General features: G+C 42.6%; 1 protein-coding gene across 3 annotated transcripts in view; it reads right to left on the bottom strand.

Moving 5' to 3' along the window:
• si:ch211-247n2.1 (calcium-activated potassium channel subunit beta-2) overlaps positions 1-16,363 on the bottom strand; it is a 41,586-nt gene extending 25,223 nt beyond the window's left edge. The window contains exons 1-2 of one of the 3 annotated variants that reach the window (XM_035782922.2): positions 16,283-16,363; positions 6,302-6,366 (exon numbers count right to left, since the gene is read on the bottom strand). In XM_035782922.2, the coding sequence (XP_035638815.1) occupies positions 6,302-6,345 (44 nt within the window). In that variant the 5' untranslated portion in view covers positions 6,346-6,366; positions 16,283-16,363. Of the gene's footprint in view, positions 1-5,176; positions 5,366-6,301; positions 6,367-16,282 lie in introns of those variants that run through there. The other 2 variants (XM_035782940.2, XM_035782931.2) reach the window with 2 other exon arrangements.
• Positions 16,364-23,818: the final 7,455 nt, after the last annotated feature.

The following is a 23,818-nucleotide window of genomic DNA, read 5'->3' as shown; positions in this document are numbered from 1 at the left end:
AGGAAAGTAACCTCACACTCAACGTCAACAAAACAAAGAAGATGATTGTGGACTTCAAGAAACAGCAGAGGGAGCACCCCCCTATCCATATCGACGGGATAGTAGTGGAGAGGGTAGAAAGTTTTAAGTTCCTTGGCGTACACATCACGGACAAACTGAATTGGTCCACTCACACAGACACCGTTGTGAAGAAGGCGCAGCAGCGCCTCTTCAACCTCAGGAGGCTGAAGAAATTCGGTTTGTCACCAAAAGCACTCACAAACTTCTACAGATGCACAATCGAGAGCATCCTGTCGGGCTGTATCACCGCCTGGTACAGCAACTGCTCCACCCACAACCGCAAGGCTCTCCAGAGGGTAGTGAGGTCTGCACAACGCATCACCGGGGGCAAACTACCTGCCCTCCAGGACACCTACACCACCCGATGTCACAGGAAGGCCAAAAAGATCATCAAGGACAACAACCACCCGAGCCACTGCCTGTTCACCCCGCTATCATCCAGAAGGCGAGGTCAGTACAGGTGCATCAAAGCAGGGACCGAGAGATTGAAAAACAGCTTCTATCTCAAGGCCATCAGACTGTTAAACAGCCACCACTAACATTGAGTGGCTGCTGCCAACATACTGACTCAACTCCAGCTCACTTTAATAATGGAAATTGATTTTAAAAAATGTATCACTAGCCACATTAAACAATGACACTTAATATAATGTTTACATACCCTACATTACTCATCTCATATGTATATACTGTAATCTATCATCTACTGCATCTTGCCATCTTTATGTAATACATGTATCACTAACCACTTTAAACTATGCCACTTAATGTTTACATACCCTACATTACTCATCTCATATGTATATACTGTAATCGATACCATCTACTGCATCTTGCCTATGCTGTACCATCACTCATTCATATATCTTTATGTACATATTCTTTATCCCTTTACACTTGTGTGTATAAGGCAGTAGTTGTGGAATTGTTAGTTTAGATTACTCGTTGGTTATTACTGCATTGTCGGAACTAGAAGCACAAGCATTTCGCTACACTCGCATTAACATCTGCTATCCATGTGTATGTGACAAATAAAATTGGATTTGATTTGATTTGAAGAGGGAAGAGGGAGTCAGGGGTCAGTTGAGTTATCCAACATGGCCGCTTGCTACACTACCACTGGGACTTCCCATGCAGTGTCTGCCAGGATATTATTTGACAGCGACTGGCAACAAGATTTACACACCACTCTTGTGAATGCAGTCTGAGTATTTGTCAATATTGTTGTGAGTGGAGAGAGGTGGCGCACGGCAGCAGCCGTCCATTGGTGAATGTTGTGGTGTTCCTCAGGCACTGCCTCAAGGCAGGAATTCACTCCGCAGGCTGCTAATAACACTAATTTCAGGCCCATTTACAGAGGCCCCGCTGCAGCAACAAGGTAATGACACTCCGACAATTACCTTATATCACGACTGGGACAATAATATGCATCCTGAAAGCCTCATATCCCTCACTATTTCCACTACATTCTGAAGCACAATTGCCTCTGTCTCAACTGTCCTTGTCAACTGGTTTTCTATGGAGGCAAAGGTTGAATGAACGATTTAGATTTTTTATAGAGCCCTAAAGCAAATTAGCAACATGAATAATACGTCTCTTGGAAAAGTTTGGTTGATTTAGTTCTGAACTGCAGCTCTTTTGTTTGGCTTGTCAGAAGTTCGTAATGACCGATTCACAGTAATTTGTCTGAGTCTCTCTCAGGAATTAGCCAATTATACCATCCTCTATTTCCCATTAGTCATACAGCACTTATAGTAAATACTAAACACAGGTAGAACACAAACAAACCATCCCATCACCTTCTCATCACCATCTCTTCTTTTATGACCATGTATATAGTTTTTTATTTTGAAGTAACTGCTTTTTCGGTTTGTTCCTAGATACGTCTCCTCCCACTCAGCCACTCTCAGAATCTCTATCATTAAAAGCACCATCCACCAATTAATAACCTCTCTGAGCTCCACAGCAGTAATCTACTCCACTCTGTCTTTTGTCACAAGATCTATTTGATATAGTTCAGTATTTCCCCTGTATTACCCAAGAAAATTTCCACTCAAATCACTACCCCAATCCCTCAAATAGTGGCAATCACAATTACGGAAAGATGCCACAGTATCTTCCGTAGATTCCAAAAATGCAGAATGAATGCATGAATGAATGCATGAATGAATGGTTTGTGGAATGAGTGTGTGAACGAATGCATAAATGAATGATTGTATCTAACAATACTATGTATAGCCTTTCACAAAAGCTATATCAGATAGCGTGATATTATCGGGTTTCATTGGTGATTGATGTTATTTTAAATAGATGTTCACCTCTTTTAAAAAGGTCACTGGCAACATGTGCCTTTCTGTAATACCATTGGGCCATGGCGGCACTACTCTGTGGGCAAATACTCAAATGGTCTGCATGTTGGACAGGAATTCCCCTCATAGCAGAGCCAAACCACAGCATGGCGGGCGGCAGCTGACTCTTAACAGTGCAGGGTGTATACTGTGGAGAATGCACTTATTATTTTGCCAAAAGGTCTGTCAGGAGACCAAGACACCCCTCTGTGTAACACAAGAACAACAAATAACCCACCAGCACTTGTCGCTTTGATATATAAAACCCAGGGCTTTCCGAGAAGACATTGAGCATCAGGTGGCACACAGAATGCACACTGCACAGACAGGTGTTGTCATATGCTAAAACTGTGTGTCTATCATAGTGGACATGTTCATCACCCCCCCCACATTATGCCCATCAGAGAAAACCCATTATGGTCCTCCCTCAAGAGGCAGAAAATATTTGGCATGGGGCCTCAGATCCTCAAAAAGTTATACAGCTGCACCATTGAGAGCATCTTGACTGGCTGCATCACCGCTTGGTATGGCAACTGCTTGGCATCCGACCGTAAGGCGCTAAAGAGGGTAGTGCGTACTGGGCCGAGCTCCCTGCCATCCAGGACTTCTATACCAGGCTGTGTCAGAGGAAGTCCCCCAAAAATGTTAGACTCCAGCCACCCAAGTCAGACTGTTTTCTCTGCTCCTGCACTCTGCTCCAAGCGGTACCGGAGGGCCAAGTCTGGGATCAAAAGGCTCCTGAACAGCTTCTACCCACAAGCCATAAAACTGCTGTACAGTTAATAAGATGGCTACCCAGACTCTTTGCATTGACACCCTTTTTTTTGCACTGACTCTTTTGCACTGACTCTATGCAAACTCACTGGACTCTACCCATACACTCACACATACTACAATGACACATACACACACACTACATACACACACTCACACAGACACACTTTCCCAATCTTTCCCGCTTTTCACATACGCTACTCTGTTTATTGTCTATCCTACCTACATGTACATATTACCTCAACTACCTCGTACCCCTGTACAATGACTCGGTACCAGTACTCCTTGTATATCGCCTCGTTATTGTTATTTTGTGTTACTATTTCCTTTTGTTATTTAGCACATTGTTCTTACTTTTTAACTCTGCGTTGTTGGGAAAGGGCTCTTAAGTAAGCATTTCACGGTGAAGTCTACACCTGTTGTATTTGGTGCATGTGACAAATAAAATTGGATTTGAATTGATGTCATTGACTGTTTCTGGAGTGCTATTTCTGTCTGCTGGCTGTGCAGTTGGCACAGGCACAGGCACAGGCACAGGCACAGGCACAGGCACAGGCACAGGCACAGGCACATGACTGTTTACTCAGAAATGCCTTGAGACAATCTTCTTTCCTTTGTGTTATACGTTAAATAACATACCTTTTTAAGTTATTTGGTAAGTTAACTGTACCTAATAGTAACAGTGAAGACAGTACAGACAGCTGTATTGCATATCGGGGACATATGAAGCAGCACGGCTGTGTAGGTGCGCTCCTTGGACTGCTCTCGTCCAGGCATACACATGTTTTTCCTTGCATGTATTATTTATCATTATTCATTAAAAGTGATAACATCTTTGGATTTTTATCAAGAACCCTTAAGAGAAGTATAACTTGGCTTTGAAAAAAAGAGGTTGTAGTTTGACCATTACTGCATCTATTCACCAGCAGGCTTTTATTACATTTTTATATAATTTACTCTTCACATGACTGAATATAATTGAGCTACAGTACCAACCCCAGACGAACAAATCCATTCAGAATCAGTTTAGAGTAAGAGGCAGGCAGGCAGGCAGGAGGCATTACCTCCTCTATAGGCTGTATTTGCCTGAAGCATTCATTTCCCCGGCTGGAGTGACAGATTGGAGTGTTAATGATGTCTGTGGTGAGAGTGCTGGCGTCTCCCCCGCGTACTAAGAACTAATGGGCTGTGCCACTCTGGATATCTGGGCAGACTGTGCAGTAATACCATGTTTAAAACAACTGGGAACTCAGAAATATCCGACTTCAGTGCATTCAAGACAACTGTGAACCCAGAAAAAAAGAGCGCCGACTGGGAAAATTGTTTTGAATGGTCATCCAACTTGGAATTCTAAGTCGGAAACTCAATCATCTTTCTAGAATTCTCTGACCTGAAGATCACTGACGTCATGATTAGATCTAGTTTTTTCCCGAGTTCCCAGTTGTCTTGAAAGCACCATAAGAGGACTGAAAATAGAGCCACAGCTGCACCTGGCGGATCGCTGTCATTCTAAAGGTCAGCGAGTGACTTCACTCTGGGTCAGGAGGTCGAGTCAGCGTCTGACAATGGCAGACCAGAGGAGAGGAGGGACCTTCAAAGTATTCTTTAAGTAAAATTAACGATGAAGAGGAATCCTAAATGTGAGGGCAAAAAGTGGAAAATAGTTGCTCTTTCATATCTCCAGGCTGTTAACATTTTGCATGGATGCACATAACGGCATTAATACTTGCTCTCTCTCTGCCTCCTTTCAAGCAATCATTTAAACTCACATAATGACAATGAAATATGGCATTGTCAATTCATGGAAAAGCAGCAACAACAAGAATACATCATACAAATCTGGGCTGATGGAAGGAAAATCAGTTACATATCTATCAGTGATTCAATTAACAGTTTAAGAGAATTTTCATCTATCTATCTAGTCCCCCAAAGCAGTTGGAGACGGCAGTTGAAACAGTGTTTTGTTTTGGTGCTGAGACTTTGTCAGGTCCTACCTTTAGGCGTCCAGATTTTGCCGCAAATTTCTTTTATTGATAATCCCTTACCAAGTTGAGGACAGGAGAGACTGTCAGCAGTTGTTTTAACTTTTCTGCAGATGTCCTATTGGTGAAGCCAGTTTCTGGAGTAGGCTATTAGTGACATAGCCCTGCTAACCCCTGTTGTAAGCCTGTGTGCTCAAAATATTTGACATACCTTACAGAGCCATACGAGTGACAGGCACAATGGACTACCCCTTGCTCATGCTTCAAATTATTTGGTGTGTGTGTGAGAAAGAGAGAGAGAGTCTGTGTCTTTAGAGTGGATATCTGGCAGAACGAATGTCGTCTGAATATTGTCTCTTCAAGTTTATATTTTGGACTTCTAGTTTGGATCTTATGTCAGGAATCTGTTTAATATTAATAAACACTTTTTCACTGCAGAAATGTAGATTTAGTCATACATTATAAAACAGAGAGGTTAGAAAATATATCTAATTACAAGCGTATTTAAGCAATCCCAAACATTCTAACTTCCTACTGTACTCACTGAACGGGGTATACTGTGAGGTGCATAAACACAGTGCCATGTATGATGTGAGGATGCCTACACTCATTCCTCTACTGCCACCTAGTGTTAGAAGTACACCAATGCAATTGTGAGTTACAGGAGACAGTGCAATTGTGCTCCAGGAAGGACACTGTTCTGGAACTGAACATCATCATGAACCCAGATTCATAAGTGGCTGTATGTCAGGTATATGTGATTGGAGTCTCAAAACGACTTGTTTTTTGTCTACTCACCTAAAATCAGTCTTATTGATGATCTATTGTAAAATAGATCAAAATATCAATGGGACTCCCTGCTAAAATATAGGTGAAATAAAATATATAAAAAGTCCTAAATGAAATTGTGATTACACAATGGAAGTTACAGTGTAACTTCTACATTCCTCATCATGTTTGTCCTCATTGTGAATCTATTAGTACCCTCTTGTTAAGCACTGATCTAGAGTAATAACATAGGACAGCTAGACTGAACAAAAGTTAATGAACAGGAGCCACAATCACAGATAAAGTCTATGGGTAGTCATTTCTTCAAAAGCTGAAAGGCTAAATAGAGAAAGAAAGACATAAGCTCACCCCACTCTCCCTTGATGTCGTCTTGCGTAACTGTCTTGTTTCATGGCGTTGTACTCTGGCAGGGCCTCCAGTGTTTTTTCCAAGAGGGAAGAAATAGAGGAAGTTCTTACGTTAATGCAGGAAGGTCGCTAGTAAGAGCCATGGTAACACATTTTATTCCAAGCCAAATTTGCCAGTGGGCATTTGTCAGTGGACTTTGACCATTGTCTGTCATTGTTGGTACAGCATCATCTTTTACTGTATTTTTTACTGTCTGTTACCTCCCATTTCAACTCAATGATTACATTCAGGCATGAGCGATGCAGTTTGCATGTTAAAACGGAGTGTAATTATGTTTCTTTGGGACTGTTTTATTGACATGAATCATTCACTGATCATACCGATAAATACACTACATGACCAAACATATGTGGACACCTGACAACATCTAATTCCAAAATCATGGGCATTAGTATGGTCCCCCCTTTTCTGCTATAACACCCTCCACTCTTCTGGAAAGGCTTTCCACTAGATGTTGGAACATTGCTGCAGGGTCTTGCTTCCATTCAGCCACAAGAGCATTAGTAAGGTCAGGCACTGATGTTGGGAAATTAGGCCTGTCTCGCAGTCGGTGTTCCAATTCATCCCAAAGGTGTTCGATGAGGTTCAGGTCAGGGCTCTGTGCAAGTCAGTCAAGTTCTTCCACACTGATCTCGACAAACAGTTTCTGTATGGACCTCGCGTTGTGCACAGGGGCATTGTCATGCTGACACAAGAAAGGGCCTTTCCTAAACTGTTATTACAAAGTTGGAAGCACATAATTGTATAGAATGTCATTGTATGCTGTAGTGTTAAGATTTCCCTTCTACTGGAACTAAGGGGCCTAACCTGAGCCATGAAAAACAGACCCAGACCATTATTCGTCATCCACCAAACTTTACAGTTGGCACCATGCATTGGGGCAGGTAGTGTTCTCCTGGCATCTGCCAAACCCAGATTGGTCCGTCGGACTGCCAGATGGTGGAGCGTGATTCATCACACCAGAGAATGCGTTTCCACAGCTCCAGAGTCCAATGGCGGTGAGCTTTACACCACTCCAGCCAACGCATGGCATTGCACATGGTGATCTTAGGCTTGTGTGCTGCTGCTCAGCCATAGAAACCCATTTAATGAGGCTCCCAACGAATGGTTCATGTGCTGACATTGCTTCAGAGGCAGTTTGGAAGTTGGTAGTAATGAGTGTTGCAACTGAGGACAGACGATTTTTAAGCACTTCAGTACTGGGTGGTCCCATTCTGTGAGCTTTGTTCTGTGAGCTTGTGTGGCCTACCACTTAATAATAAAATAAATATATGCCATTTAGCAGACGCTTTTATCCAAAGCGACTTACAGTCATGTGTGCATACATTCTACGTATGGGTGGTCCCGGGAATCGAACCCACTACCCTGGCGTTACAAGCGCCATGCTCTACCAACTGAGCTACAGAAGGACTTAGTGGCTAAGCCGTTGATGCTCCTCGATATTTCCACGTCAAAATAACAGCACTTACAGTTGACCGGGGCAGCTCTAGCAGGGCAGAAATTTGAATACCTGACTTGTTGGAAAGGTGTTATCCTATGACAGTGCTACGTTGAAAGTCCCTGACCTCTTCAGTAAGGCCATTCTACTGCCAATGTTTGTCTATGGAGATTGCATGGCCTTGTGTTTGATTTTATACACGGTCAGCAACGGGTGTGGCGGAAATAGCCAAATCCACTCATGAAGGGTTGTCCACGTTCATTTGTATATATAGTGTATATAGTGGTGGCCTATTGTTTTAAACATTTGTAATTCAGTGGAGGCTGCTGAGAGGAGGATAGCTCATAATAATGGATGGAATGGAGTCGATGGAATGGTATCAAACACATTAATCATGTGGTTCCCATGTGGTTGATACCACTCCATTGACTCCATTCAAAGCCATTATTATGAGGTGTCCACCCCTCAGCAGCCTCCACTGCTGTAAATCATGTAAGAGCTACAGGAAATGAAGAACCACACTTCAATGCCCTGTTTTCATCAGTAGGAGGAGCAGTTAGACACCTGATAAGAAAGGAACGAAAACGTTTTGTATAGTTATTTTATTGTTGTCCACTAGGGGGATGTATGGATTCATACAGGTCAGGAGGGTTACCTGTTCTTCCAGTGACTGTTTCACCAGCAACTTGAAAAATCATGTAAGTAGCACACAACAAAATACAATTTGAAGTTTAATACATTTATAAGTAAGGCAAAGTCAGGCTTTTAGATACAATTTGCTTTATTGTATCACATGATACATAGCTACATTAGAAGCATTCTTTCCACTGCCATAATAACAGTTATATCTTCAATTGACATGGCACATTTCACGGTGTATGTTGATATATGTTCTCTTTATTTACAGTGTTGTCTCTTCCAGCACAACCTACTGTCCTACCTTCTGAACAGTTTATGCTTCAGCTGCCTTAATTTGGTGTCTCTGTTTCCATGAAAACTCCAGCAGTTGCCTGATGTTTTCCATAAAAACTCCAGCAGTGGCCTGATGTTTCCCATAAAAACTCCAGCAGTTGCCTGATGTTTTCCATAAAAACTCCAGCAGTTGCCTGATGTTTTCCATAAAAACTCCAGCAGTTGCCTGATGTTTTCCATAAAAACTCCAGCAGTTGCCTGATGTTTTCCATAAAAACTCCAGCCGTGGCCTGATGTTTCCCATAAAAACTCCAGCAGTGGCCTGATGTTTCCCATAAAAACTCCAACAGTGGCCTTATGTTTCCCATAAAAACTCCAGCCGTGGCCTGATGTTTTACATAAAAACTCCAGCCGTGGCCTGATGTTTTACATAAGAACTCCAGCAGTGACCTGATGTTTCCCATAAAAACTCCAGCAGTGGCCTGATGTTTCTCATAAAAACTCCAGCAGTGGCCTGATGTTTTACATAAAAACTCCAGCCGTGGCCTGATGTTTTTCATAAAAACTCCAGCAGTGGCCTGATGTTTTACATAAAAACTCCAGCCGTGGCCTGATGTTTTACATAAAAACTCCAGCAGTGGCCTGATGTTTTCTTCAAGTGCTCTTTCTCTTCTTTTCTTTGGGATAATGTTCCCTTGATTTTGTCCTTCTATTTTCAAAAACCACACCATGAACATTGATTTCAAGGTGTTTTTTTGTTTTCATCAAAACAAGGCCACGAAAGCTGGACCGCAAAATGAGAATGGCTTCTTTTGCGGTCATACTCACATAAAAGTCTCCAAACATTGGCACTGGAAGAATGAACACAACGATAAGAATAGTGGAATCACACGTTTTAATGACTCCGTAATGGATAACTCCCAACAGATATCCATTCATTCGCCATTATGGAGACCATTTTAAGAGCACTAACCAGCATAATCCGTGTGTAAGCGAACAAATGCCATGACCAGTAATGAGAGGTAGTTGTGGGGGATCCATTTGAGTTATGTTGTGCTGAGCTCAGTTTGGAGGGAGAGGTACTGTATTACAGAGCTCAGTTTGGAGGGAGAGGTACTGTATTACAGAGCTCAGTTTGGAGGGAGAGGTACTGTATTACAGAGATCAGTTTGGAGGGAGAGGTACTGTATTACAGAGATCAGTTTGGAGGGAGCGAGAGGTACTGTATTACAGAGATCAGTTTGGAGGGAGAGGTACTGTATTACAGAGCTCAGTTTGGAGGGAGAGGTACTGTATTACAGAGCTCAGTTTGGAGGGAGAGGTACTGTATTACAGAGCTCAGTTTGGAGGGAGAGGTACTGTATTACAGAGCTCAGTTTGGAGGGAGAGGTACTGTATTACAGAGCTCAGTTTGGAGGGTACTGTAGTTTGGAGTACTGTATTACAGAGCTCAGTTTGGAGGGAGAGGTACTGTATTACAGAGCTCAGTTTGGAGGGAGAGAGAGGTACTGTATTACAGAGCTCAGTTTGGAGGGAGAGAGAGGTACTGTATTACAGAGCTCAGTTTGGAGCGAGAGCTACTGTATTACAGAGCTCATTTTGGAGGGAGAGGTACTGTATTACAGAGCTCAGTTTGGAGCGAAAGGTACTGTATTACAGAGCTCAGTTTGGAGGGAGAGGTACTGTATTACAGAGCTCAGTTTGGAGGGAAAGGTACTGTATTACAGAGCTCAGTTTGGAGGGAGGGAGAGGTACTGTATTACAGAGCTCAGTTTGGAGGGAGAGGTACTGTATTACAGAGCTCAGTTTGGAGGGAGAGGTACTGTATTACAGAGCTCAGTTTGGAGGGAGAGGTACTGTATTACAGAGCTCAGTTTGGAGGGAGAGGTACTGTATTACAGAGCTCAGTTTGGAGGGAGAGGTACTGTATTACAGAGCTCAGTTTGGAGGGAGAGGTACTGTATTACAGAGCTCAGTTTGGAGCGAGAGGTACTGTATTACAGAGCTCAGTTTGGAGGGAAAGGTACTGTATTACAGAGCTCAGTTTGGAGGGAGAGGTACTGTATTACAGAGATCAGTTTGGAGGGAGAGGTACTGTATTACAGAGCTCAGTTTGGAGGGAGAGGTACTGCATTACAGAGCTCAGTTTGGAGGGAGAGGTACTGCATTACAGAGCTCAGTTTGGAGGGAGCGAGAGGTACTGTATTACAGAGCTCAGTTTAGAGGGAGAGGTACTGTATTACAGAGCACAGTTTGGAGGGAGAGGTACTGTATTACAGAGCTCAGTTTGGAGGGAGAGGTACTGTATTACAGAGCTCAGTTTGGAGGGAGAGGTACTGTATTACAGAGCTCAGTTTGGAGGGAGAGGTACTGTATTACAGAGCTCAGTTTGGAGGGAGTGAGAGGTACTGTATTACAGAGCTCAGTTTGGAGGGAGAGATACTGTATTACAGAGCTCAGTTTGGAGGGAACGAGAGGTACTGTATTACAGAGCTCAGTTTGGAGGGAACGAGAGGTACTGTATTACAGAGCTCAGTTTGGAGGGAGTGAGAGGTACTGTATTACAGAGAATGTAGGTCAGATTGTTGGAGTGGAGCAGCAGTGTGAAGGGAGAGCCACGTGGCCAGGGACTCAGACTTGGAGTCTTAGAGCAGGGAGTGCCAGGCCCCTCTCAGACACCCATAAGGCTGCTTTTTACATGCCTGCCCTCAGCCCTCTGTCCAAAATGCCTGGAATCTAGAGATAGGCCAGCCACAATCATGCCTAGGGAAAGTCAATTGCTTATTAATGCAAGCCGACCTACCAACCAAGTGGCTCCACCATCTAAGGGGAATCTCATGACTGAAAAGGGAGTGAAAGAGGGCAAGAGAGGCAGAGGAGGTAGAGAGTGTCTGTGTGAGACAGGGGGTGGGGGGGGTGGGGGGGTGTAAGAGAGTGGGAGTACAGAGAGCTGCAATGTGGGTTGTTTAACTTTCTTCTTGGCAGTGCTTTGTCTACACCATATGTGGCCCGGGGTCTGTTTTCAGGTAAAGGAGCGTCTAGCGGGAGGGAAACTGTGGCAGTGATGCCAATGGGGAGGTGTGGCATACTCTGACACCCACAGAGGCCCCTCCCTTCCTCTTCCCTCCCTTGGTTGCATGTGGCTGACTCAACATGCTCTGCTATGGTGTGGTTTGGCCCATTGTGTTAGAGCTGGTGAGGGTATGCCCAATGCATAACTGGTACCACTGTTACACATCAGCTTGAAGTAAATCTCATGACACTATATTATTTACAGGACATTAAATAATATGATTGGATATGGATGAGGATGAAACCCAAACATAATATGCTGCATTGTTAACCCATGACAAACACACACAACATGCAACCGCATCTATATAAACATGCCACTTCACTGTACTTCAAACTGTTTAGCATTGGCACTGCGCTTCCAGCTGACAGCCTTAGCGTAAAATAAAAAATCACAACAGCAAATCCCCCCCGGACTGAAAAAACTAGCTGAGACTAAGAAATAAAAATAGCTAGGACTTTTGACACGGAAACTCTCTCATGCAGAGGATGTATCGGTGAAGACTCCTACACAGAGCATAAGAATGTACCCTGGAGGCCATGTGCTCATTGCAGCGTATGGCATTAAAAGGGTCCCACTGTATGTTTTTATGGTCATGCTTGCCATGCTCAGATAGTAATGAACATGTCGTCATTGTTTGATATATAAGTAGTGGTTAGTTGCTGTTGAATGGGGGTTGGTCTTTAACTGTGGTATCGTGTGATAGATGATGAGATGCTGCTGCAGTCAGAACAGAACAGAGGACACAAGGCTTATCCCACAGGGAGATGTGAATGGCATCTGAAAAACGAATCGTCAGCGAGGGTGGCAGGGCGATGCTCCCTTCCACTTTCCCCGCCTTCTAAATGGAGTGACCTAAATACTAATCAGGCAAGAAAGGAAAACCTGTTAGGATTTGCCAGTTCAAAACAGCATGGGGGAAGACGAGGCCTTTGGCGATTCCTCTTTGCGTGCTCTTGGTGTTTCACAGCTCCACCATATTAATGGTTTTCTCACTAATTAGAAGACATCTCATTCAAGTCACAGTCGAATACAGAATACACATATTAGAGAAATCAATCTAGGCTATGCAAAGCAAATAAATAATATAGATTAAGAAGCAAAGAGACTAATTGAAAGGTTGAATTGCTTTTCTATTTCTGGTGGCTACAGCGATAGTTGTTACATCTCGCATGAATGCTGGCATTATGTCTCCAGTCTTTGTTCTACCCTGTCGGCATGGCAACACAGTCAAGCCTGCTCTATTATCAAAGATGTGTGTGTGTGTGTATGTGTGTGTGTGTGTGTGTGTGTGTGTGTGTGTGTGTGTGTGTGTGTGTGTGTGTGTGTGTGTGTGTGTGTGTGTGTGTGTGTGTGTGTGTGTGTGTGTGTGTGTGTGTGTGTGGAAACTAAAGTAAGGTACATGACGTTGTTCAGCCTGACGCAATAGCTGAGGGCTAGTCAACCCATTTACCTGTGACTGTATTCACAATAAAGCACTGCCTTGTGTGCCTTATTGCTTTTATTTCATTTTAATTTAAACGTTATATTGATAAGTAAATTCATCCGATTTCATTCTTCCACCAGAAGATATAGTCTGGATCAGTAGCAGTGCATGAGTAAAATCATTGGGGTAGCCAAGATAGAAAAAACAAACATATTACAACATATGTGTTCTGATAATGACTTTGTTTGCTCTATAATCTGTTAGTTCATGCCTCGCAACCATGATATATGCCTAAGGCCGAGACAATAAGAAGACACAGAGGCAGAATGAATTCAACCACACCTTTGTTTCATCACAGAAACCGGAGAGCAACCTCTGTCCAGTGAAGCACACAATGAAACAAATAAGTCACCTGTATTTAACTAGGCAAGTCAGTTAAGAACAAATTATTATTTACAATGACTGCTTACCGGGGAACAGTGGGTTAACTGCCTTGTTCAGGGGCAGGATGACAGATTTTTACCTTGTCAGCTCTAGAATTCTATACAGCAACCTTTCGGTTACTGGCCCAAAGCTACCTGCCACCCCAAAGCATATTGCAAGTGACAAACACTTACATGACCTACAGCATGGTCAAGAATGTTCATGTTGGCCTCCCAAGTGGCGCATTGGTCTAAGGCACTGCATCACAGTGCTAGCTGTGCCACTAGAGATCCTGGTTAGAGTCCAGGCTCTGTCACAGCCAGCCGTGACCAGGAGACCCATGGGGTGGTGCACAATTGACCTCGCGTCGTCTGTGTTAGGGGAGGGTTTGGCCGGCAGGGATGTTCTTGTCCCATCACGCACTAGTGACTCCTGTGGCGGGCCGGGCACTGACACGGTCACCAGGTGTACGGTGTTTCCTCCGACACATTGGTGCGGCTGGCTTCCAGGTTAAGTTGGCTTTGTGTCAAGAAGCAGCTTGGCTGTGTTGTGTTTCGGAGGACGCACGGCTCTCAACCTTCCCCTCTTCCGAGTCTGTATGGGAGTTGCAGCGATGGGACAACACTGTAACTACCAATCGGATACCATGAAATTGGGGAGAAAAAGGGGTAAAAAAATAAAAGAATGTTCATGTTTCGAACATTTTTGGACTACTTAACAACTATTGATTTAGAACCACAAAGAGTTACTCCAATTCGCTAAGAAAACAGGAGCTGCCTCCAATATTCAGCACCATTTCAATATCGAATCACCTATGCTTAGTCTAATATAATGACAACTAAAAAATACCAAAAACAATTTAGTCCAATCAAAGTAAGCTAAATATGATGTGGCTGTCCATCGTTCTGATTTGTGTGTGTGAGTTAGTGTAAGTAGCCTAGAAAAAACATGTTGACTCACCCTACTCGTGGAGAATCGCCAATGCCATCGTCATGTTGACAAAAAGGTCTATGACTCGTCATACAGTGCATGCTTTTATTTTGTGTTGTCCTAGTCCACCTGGCTAAAATACTTGCTCCCTATCCTAACTTCCTTTCATGGGCAATGTTAGCTCGTTAACATTATCCCTCTAAATCAAGCAACATATCGATTTTCCTTCCTCTCAGCCCAGCGGCACAATGTATTTTATGGTTGGATCAGAATTGCCGTTATAATCATTGGCCAGTACGGAGAATTAAGTGAAACCACAAGTCCAATTCCCTATCTGCATCCATGGCTAATTTAGGAAAGAGCCCGTTTTAGCTAACTAGCTAACCTCCGGAGAACACCAACACAACTAGATGCAACAATTCAAGATGTTTCTATCATGACATATTTCTCTGTGATAGGAGTGAAGCCAAATCCAAACTGACTTCCCTTGACACTTTTTTTTGGTGCACCAGGACCATTCACAGTTGAGCTCACTCAGTTTAGCTTAATACTGATAGGCTATTATTATATATTTTTTTCATTATCAAGGGAGGCCTACACATACAAAGATAGATGGCCTACACATACAAAGATAGATGGCCTACACATACAAAGCTATTTTGCTTGCTCGGATGCTTTCTCCAGTGAAATACATTCAGCCTCTTGCGAATTTAAGGAATATTATGAAAACACAGAGAGATGAAGGATAACATATGTATGTTTTTTTCTTGGTCAATTTTTTGAGATGCCTGGCTTCCCTCGGCATTCATGAATACACGCCACTGATCTGGACTAAAATCGGGTTGTTTGTTCTTTTGGTCATGTTTCTACAGACACAAGTCTTTAATTCTCTTTGCATAGTTTCTATGCAAAATGACTGCTCGTCCATTCTAAACAAAATGGTTGCTATACAGGCTTGTCACTTGCTAGCTAGCTATCCAACTTCAGCTACCTCGGTCACTTCAAACATTGAACCTGGATAGACAGTACATTAGCTGTATTTTCATTTGAGTTTTTTTCCATTGGCATTTATTTTGATTTTTCCATGATATAGACGTTATTGGGTGATTTTTCCTAGTTCAGAAAAAGTTGTCTCGTTTCATCTGGTCACCGTTCACTCTCTAGATCGACATTCAAAAGTGAAACATTGTTTCCGAGGTCGGACAGGCAGACAGCGAGGCTTAAATTACACCCCCCCTCTGTACCAAACTAAATGCTAGGCTGGAAGCAAGGGGCAATAACATGCAAGTTGAGATAAATTACAAGAGATGATTCGGACAGCAACATGAACATGATACAACGGGTTACCAACATATTGAGATAATGATCGACATATTTTCTTTCCAAAACATTTTGATGAATTTATTAATACAATTTCATCCTTCCACAAGATATATTCCGAAACAAATCTAGCGTTGCTACCCAAGCCGGCTGGTCATTCGTTCTATCGGTTTGGTTGCCAGAGACGCGACCCAGTCGGTCCTTCTAAATATTCCATTGCCATACTGGCTGGCAACGTTCTTATCTCTTGCTCGCTAGCTAGCCAACTACAGCTAACTTACAGTCATGTCAAAAGTGCAGCCAAAATAACAGCAAAGTAGGTGCATTTGTTGAAGTTATTTTCTCGTGACGTGTATTTGGATGCATCCATAACAATGAGGTAATGAGGCGTGATTTTACCTGGCATAGAAAATGTGCTCACTGGGCACTGTTGTTCAGAGGAGCTGACCAACAACACAGCTAACACAATCCCTTCAAACTGAAGCTTGAAAGACTGAAAACTAGCTGCACTTCGTTTGGTTTAACCTTTTTTCAATTGACATTTCTTTGTTTATATCAATAAAAATGATGTCAGTTGATTCATGATTTCGACTGGCTAAGAAACGCTGCCTGCCTGTCTGTCTCGTCCCGATTTACGTCCTTCATTACTATGGGACAGCTGGAGATCGAATTTGAATATTGAAACAATGTTGCAAATTTCGGAGAGACAGCAAGGTTAACACAAATCTCCACTGTTGTAAACTAAATGTCAGTCTAAAAGAAATGTGAGATAATGTATAGATGCTTTTTATAGTGGAGATCAAGTTTATAAGTAGCCTCGCTGGGCTGATGAGACAGTGAATTGCATAGTCAGATGGAACAGATGAAAAAAGCTATTTTAACGTCATAGATTTAGCCGGTGGTAACTTGAAGAATAGACACTGGCTGGAATGTAGTTTAACCAATCAGCATTCAGGATCAGACCCACGCGTTGTATAATGAACAGTAAGTAGAACACAGCTGTGGACTCCAATATTTTGTCATAGTACCAGTTGTTATGCCATACAGAGAAATGGGGATTGCTTCACAGAAGGGAGGGGGTGGTTGTTGGGGGATGAGGGTGCTTTGACATCTGAAAACCATAGTCTTTATAGAGGAGATAATCTTTTCCATTCATCACATACACACCCATCATCTCCACCAACAATCATATCATGTGTTATTAGGTCAGAGGCAATTATACAATTTCCTCTCCCACCCCAGTGGTCTCCAGCTCTGGCCCCCCGAGACAGTGGTTTTCAGTAGAGCACATTACGTTAATGATTAATTAATTCAGTGTTTATTTTGTTGGACTGGCCACAGGTGTTAATGAACCAGGCATGTTGTTTTGAATCCACTCTTCAGGTCTTTTACATTAACAATGTACTAGTATGATCAATAGTGGTCTCACTCACCACTATGTCCCTGGGTTATCTCATGTAAATAATGAATGGAAGGTGTCTAGAATCTTTATGTATATTTCAGAGAATTCAAGTAACGGAGCTTTACAATTGATCTCCTGCATTAAAGGAGCATTTTACGTGTGTGGCTCTTTTTGTGTTGGTGAATCAATATGAGAATTGAATGAGAGCTAAGGAGAGTGTAGAGAGGAGCTGTGGAGGAGGGGCCGTCTGTCTCACCATAATGAAATAAGAGACCATGCTGCCATTTCCCAGAAGCCATGTGACTGGTTGCCATGGGAATGGTGCATAGAAACCCACTTCACCCGTCATTGATTGTTCTGTTGCAATCTTGGGTCCAGAATTACAGTCACCCCTGAGACAAGAGGTTATATTTCATGCCAGACTTCTCCCTTTTTCCGTCACTTGCTCCAAAAAAACGGATAATCTTCAAATGTTTTGTTTGGGTGATCAGTGACTAAGGAGAGTAGGACTGGATAACTCCCCGAAGGGGTAGCCACACAGGATTTTGTTTTCTCTTTGTATAAACACACATTGTTGTCATTGTGCTGTTAGTCCTCTCAAACGTTTGCTTGCCCTGTGCCCCTCTCCCTCAAATCTCTGTGAAAAGTGAAGTGCTTTGGAGCCCCAGACATTTTCCTCTTGGAGCTCTGTGCTACTCCAACCAAAGGGTGGATTTGTTTGTGCATTGCATATTTGGGTCTGCTGTGAATGACCTATTTTCCCTGAATGATTGTTCTGTGTTCAGAAAAGGGAAAGAGCAGCAATAATATAAACCTAATTATTATATATTATTATAAATTACTCAGAAATTCTTAACAGAGATGTGTTCTTTTGAGAAGCCGACCACAAATAATGCCTACCCCAATTTACTTCTTAATCAACAGCAGAGGAGTTATCATATTAAATATAATTGGAGAACCTTTGTCTGATAAGCAGTTGTTAGCAGTATAATGTTAAATGTGACCATCTTGATGTGTTGTTTTATGAATATTGGAGGTGAGAGAAAGTCCAATGAATTATAAGTGGGACACCTGGAAATAGGAACTAAGATGCAAATCAAATTGCCTCCTCCCTGAATCTGAAAAACCTGCCGGGGAATATTTGCATTCTCTGATTTAGTTGATACTCTTATCCACAGCGACAGGCCATAAAATAGCATAGAGGCATATGCGTAACAGGAGAACATTTGAAAGCCACGTTTGAACACAATGAAGGCACTTATGTAATGCTCAGAAAAAAATCATTACATCCCCAAATGTAAAGTAAATTGGCTAATCATTGATATTAATGCCTACTAAGTTAAAATATTTTCACAAGCCCATTGTGAATTATGTAGCGTTAGAGTATATATTTCCATTGTAAGTTAGGTTTGAATCCAAGAGGTTAAACAGTGATCGTTCCCTGGCAGACTAACAGTAACACTGTTATTCAGTTTTGTTTTACGTAGCATAGTAACTCCCCAAGAACCATTTGTGCATCTGGCACCTACACAAGGAGTCTGTTCTCTAGTAGCAGCTTGGCTTCAGCCTTCTGATTGTTGGCATCAGGGACAGGCTAACAATGCTCCTCACAACCACACTGGGTCTGCTGTAGATGGCTGGTGTAGCGCTAGTATCGAGATACAGAGTGGTCACCTCAGGTGGAACAACACCCTGGCCTCGCAGTGCTGTGGGAATACATCTGCAGATTCTGCACCATGCCAGGAACATCTGACAAAACAAACCAAAACCTCCAAACCCACTCTATAAACAGTATGGGAATGAATGTACTACTGGGTAGGGCCATTTGGTAAAGGACATAATGAACGTTGGTTGTGACAGATGGGGTTGGGACATGTTTAGTAGCAGGATGTTCTATCATCAGGTTTGATTGTGATGAGGATATAAAGTTGTCTGATATTTCCAACACAAGAGACATAGAGCAATGTAAATGAGCTCTTTCCCATCTCTGTAATATAGTCAGATAATTATGGATTTTTGTAACACACCTGTTACCGATTTTGAAAACGCTGGAAATAAACCTATTTTGTCAGGGCACATGCCAAAACTGTCCTCTGTTTTGACTCTGGATCTGATGAGATTAAGTAGTCTCAACGCACGTACACTCTGCATAAATATAAAATGTTTTGGGAACAAGGCCATAGCTTAGGGGTCGCTTGACGTAGAGGCTGTGTGCAGAATGATGAATGTGCCATCATGACTCTTTGTTCCAAAACCAACCTTTCTGGCTGGAACACAATGTACTGTGCCAGTGTGGGTGCTAGTCTCAGACCTCTTTCATTTAAGCCCTAATGACCGAGAATGTTCTCCGGCTATGTGTCGGCACCGCAGTTTGATGCTGTACTGTGCCAAGCCGGACAAGTTGTAAAAAGGGGGAAGGAGGGAAAATGGGGAAAGAGAAAAAAGGGGTGGTAATGTGAGGTAGCTATCACCCTCAGGGACACCCTGGCCGTGGAGAGATGCCACAATGGGATGTCACCATGTTGGGAGTGCTGTGTCGTGTTACTCCCCTCCACCTCCACACCACCCCATACAGAGTCCTTGTTACAAAGGGCCAGTGACACCTCCCATGGCCACAGGCTCCAGAGGATTAACTAGACTGGAGCACCATGTAGCAGCCCTCTCCTCTCGCTCTGCTCTCTATGCCCACAGGACAGGTATCATGGCTGGGTAGGTTGAGATTACTGAATGTCGACTACAGGTGCAATTTATTTATTTATTTAATATATTTTTTTATTGGTCTACAGGAGAGTCTTATTGTTGAGCTCAGCTCAAGACCAGGATACTGGAGACATCTTTAGCTCAGGGATTCTTGAAAGACAGGACAATCACAAAACGCTATCTATTCATTTTCAGAAATGTTGGTAAATGATCTTTTATTGTTTTAAAGAACTTATGACTGAGATTGGTGTGTTTTCCACTATCTAATCATGGCATGGGCTCCCGAGTGGCGCAGCGGCCTAAGGCACTGCATCTCAGTGATAGACTTTGGTTCTAAGACCCTGGTTAGATTCCAGGCTGTATCACAACTGGCCATGATTGGGAGTCCGATGGGCTGCACACAAGTGGTCCGGGTTAGGGTTTGGCCGGGGTAGGCCGTCATTGTAAATAACAATTTGATCTTAACTGACTTGCCAAGTTAAATAAAGGTTAAATAAATAAATGGGGTTGTTAAATGACCAGACATGTATTTGTTTGAAATCTATCACTTGATGTTGTTATTTGAAAGAAAACTTTTTTTAAGCAAAACACTATATATCTGCCTCATTCTCAGAAAGATAAGCAATACTCCAAGGCTTTACACAGTCAAATATAACAAATAGCCTACCTACATTTTTTTTTGTAAAGAAATGTACAAATTATACATTTGTGACATCAATATTACAGTGCATTTGGAAGGTATTCAGACCCCTTGACTTTTTCCACGTTTATTTTTACGTTACAGCCTTATTTTTACATTACGTTACTGCCTTATTTTTACATTACGTTACAGCCTTATTTTTACATTACGTTACTGCCTTATTTTTACATTACGTTACTGCCTTATTTTTACATTACGTTACTGCCTTATTTTTACATTACGTTACTGCCTTATTTTTACATTACGTTACAGCCTTATTTTTACATTACGTTACTGCCTTATTTTTACATTACGTTACTGCCTTATTTTTACATTACGTTACAGCCTTATTTTTACATTACGTTACAGCCTTATTTTTACATTACGTTACAGCCTTATTTTTACATTACGTTACTGCCTTATTTTTACATTACGTTACAGCCTTATTTTTACATTACGTTACTGCCTTATTTTTACATTACGTTACTGCCTTATTTTTACATTACGTTACTGCCTTATTTTTACATTACGTTACTGCCTTATTTTTACATTACGTTACTGCCTTATTTTTTTTCTCAATCTGAACACACAGTACCTCATAATGAAAAAGCAAAAACAGTTTAAAAAAAAAATGTTTTCAAATGTATATATATATATAAAAAAAATGAATACCCCATTTGCATAAGTGTTCAGACCATTTGCTATGCGACTCGAAAGTTCAGGTGCGTTTCCATTGATCATCCTTGAGATGTTTCTACAACTTGATTGGAGTCCACTTGTGGTAAATTCAATTGATTGAACATGATTTGGAAAGGCACACACCTGTCTATATAAGGTCCCACAGTTGACAGTGCATGTCAGAGCAAAAACCAAGCCCTGAGGTCAAAGGAATTGTCCGTAGAGCTCCAAGACAGGATTGTGTCGAGGCACAGATCTGGGGAAGGGTACCAAAACATTTCTGCAGCATTGAAGAACCCCCAAAAACACAGTGGCCTCCATCATTTTTAAATGGAAGAAGTTTGGAACCACCAAGACTCTTCCTAGAGCTGAGAAATCGAGGGAGAAAGGCCTTGGTCAGGGAGGTGACCAAGAACCCAATAGTTACTCTGACAGAGCTCGAGTTCCACTGTGGAGATGGGAGAACCTTCCAGAAAGACAACCATCTCCGCAGCACTCCACCAATCAGGCCTTTATGGTAGAGTGGCCAGACGGAAGCCACTCCTCAGTAAAAGGCACATGACAGCCCGCTTGGAGTTTGCCAAAAGGCACCTAAATACTCAAAGACCATGAGAAACAAGATTATCTGGTCTGATGAAACCATGATTAAACTCTTACGACTGAATGCCATGTGTCACGTCTGGAGGATAACTGGCCCCATCCCTACGGCGAAGCATGGTGGTTGCAGCATCATGCTATGGGGATGTTTTTCAGCGGCAAGGACTGGGAGACTAGTCAGGATCGAGGCAAAGATGAAGAGAGCAAAGTACAGAGAGATCCTTGATGAAAACCTGCTCCAGAGCACTCAGGACCTCAGACTGAGACAAAGGTTCACCTTCCAGCAGGACAACGACTCTAAGCACACAGCCAAGACAATGCAGGAGTGGCTTCGGGACAAGTCTCTGAATGTCCTTGAGTGTCCCAGCCAGAGCCCGGACTTGAGCCCGATCGAACATCTCTGGAGAGACCTGAAAATAGCTGTGCAGCAACACTCCCCATCCAACCTGACAGAGCTTGAGAGGATCTGCAGAGAAGAACTCCCCAAATACAGGTATGCCAAGCTTGTAGTGTCATTCCCAAGAAGACTCAATGCTGTAATCGGTAAAAGGTGCTTAAACATGGTACTAAATAAAGGGTCTGAATACGTAGGTAAATGTGATATTTCACTTTTTTTAAACTGATAAAATAGCAAAACATTCTGCTTCCTTCCATTTCAATATTATCGCTTGCACAGTGCTCCTTGAGATGTTTAAAGCTTGGGAAATCTTTTTGTATCCAAATCCAGCTTTAAACTTCTTCACAACAGTATCTCGGACCTGCCTGGTGTGTTCCTTGTTCTTCATGATGCTCTCTGCGCTTTTAACGGACCTCTGAGACTATCACAGTGCAGGTGCATTTATACGGAGACTTGATTACACACAGATGGATTGTATTTATCATCATTAGTCATTTAGGTCAACATTGGATCATTCAGAGATCCTAACTGAACTTCCGGAGAGAGTTTGCTGAACTGAAAGTAAAGGGGCTGAATAATTTTGCACGCCCAATTTTTCCGTTTTTGATTTGTTAAAAAAGTTTGAAATATCCAATAAATGTCGTTCCACTTCATGATTATGTCCCACTTGTTGTTGATTCCTCACAAAAAAAATACAGTTTTATATCTTTATGTTTGAAGCCTGAAATGTGGCAAAAGGTCACAAAGTTCAAGGGGGCCGAATACTTTCACAAGGCACTGTATATACATTAGATGAGTAATGTAGGGTATGTAAACATATGAAAGTGGCATTGTTTAAAGTGGCTAGCGATACATTTATTACATCAATTTTTCCATTATTAAAGTCGCTAGAGTTGAGTCAGTATGTTGGCAGCAGCCACTCAATGTTAGTGATGGCTGTTTAACAGTCTGATGGCCTTGAGATAGAAGCTGTTTTTCAGTCTCTCGGTCCCTTCTTTGATGCACCTGTACTGACCTTGCCTTCTGGATGATAGCGGGGTGAACAGGCAGTGGCTCGGGTGGTTGTTGTCCTTGATGATCTTTTTGGCCTTCCTGTGACATCGGGTCTTGTAGGTGTCCTGGAGGGCAGGTAGTTTGCCCCCGGCAGTAGCCGTACCAGGCGGTGATACAGCCCGACAGGATGCTCTCGATTGTGCATCTGTAAATGTTTGTGAGTGTTTCTGGTGACAAGCCAAATTTCTTCAGCCTCCTGAAGTTGAAGAGGTGCTGCTGCGCCTTCTTCACCACGCTGTCTGTGTGGGTGGACCATTTCAGTTTGTCCGTGATGTGTACCCTGAGGAACTTAAAACGTTCTACCCTCTCCACTACTGTCCCGTTGATGTGGATAGGGGGGTGCTCCCTCTGCTGTTTCCTCAAGTCTACGATCATCTCCTTTGTTTTGTTGACGTTGAGTGTGAGGTTATTTTCCTGACACCACACTCC

Source organism: Oncorhynchus keta, chromosome 1 (assembly GCF_023373465.1).
Source record: "Oncorhynchus keta strain PuntledgeMale-10-30-2019 chromosome 1, Oket_V2, whole genome shotgun sequence".
Lineage (NCBI taxonomy): Eukaryota > Metazoa > Chordata > Actinopteri > Salmoniformes > Salmonidae > Oncorhynchus > Oncorhynchus keta.
The sequence above is the reverse complement of the archived record's forward strand: the minus strand, read 5'-3'. Positions and strand labels throughout refer to the sequence as shown.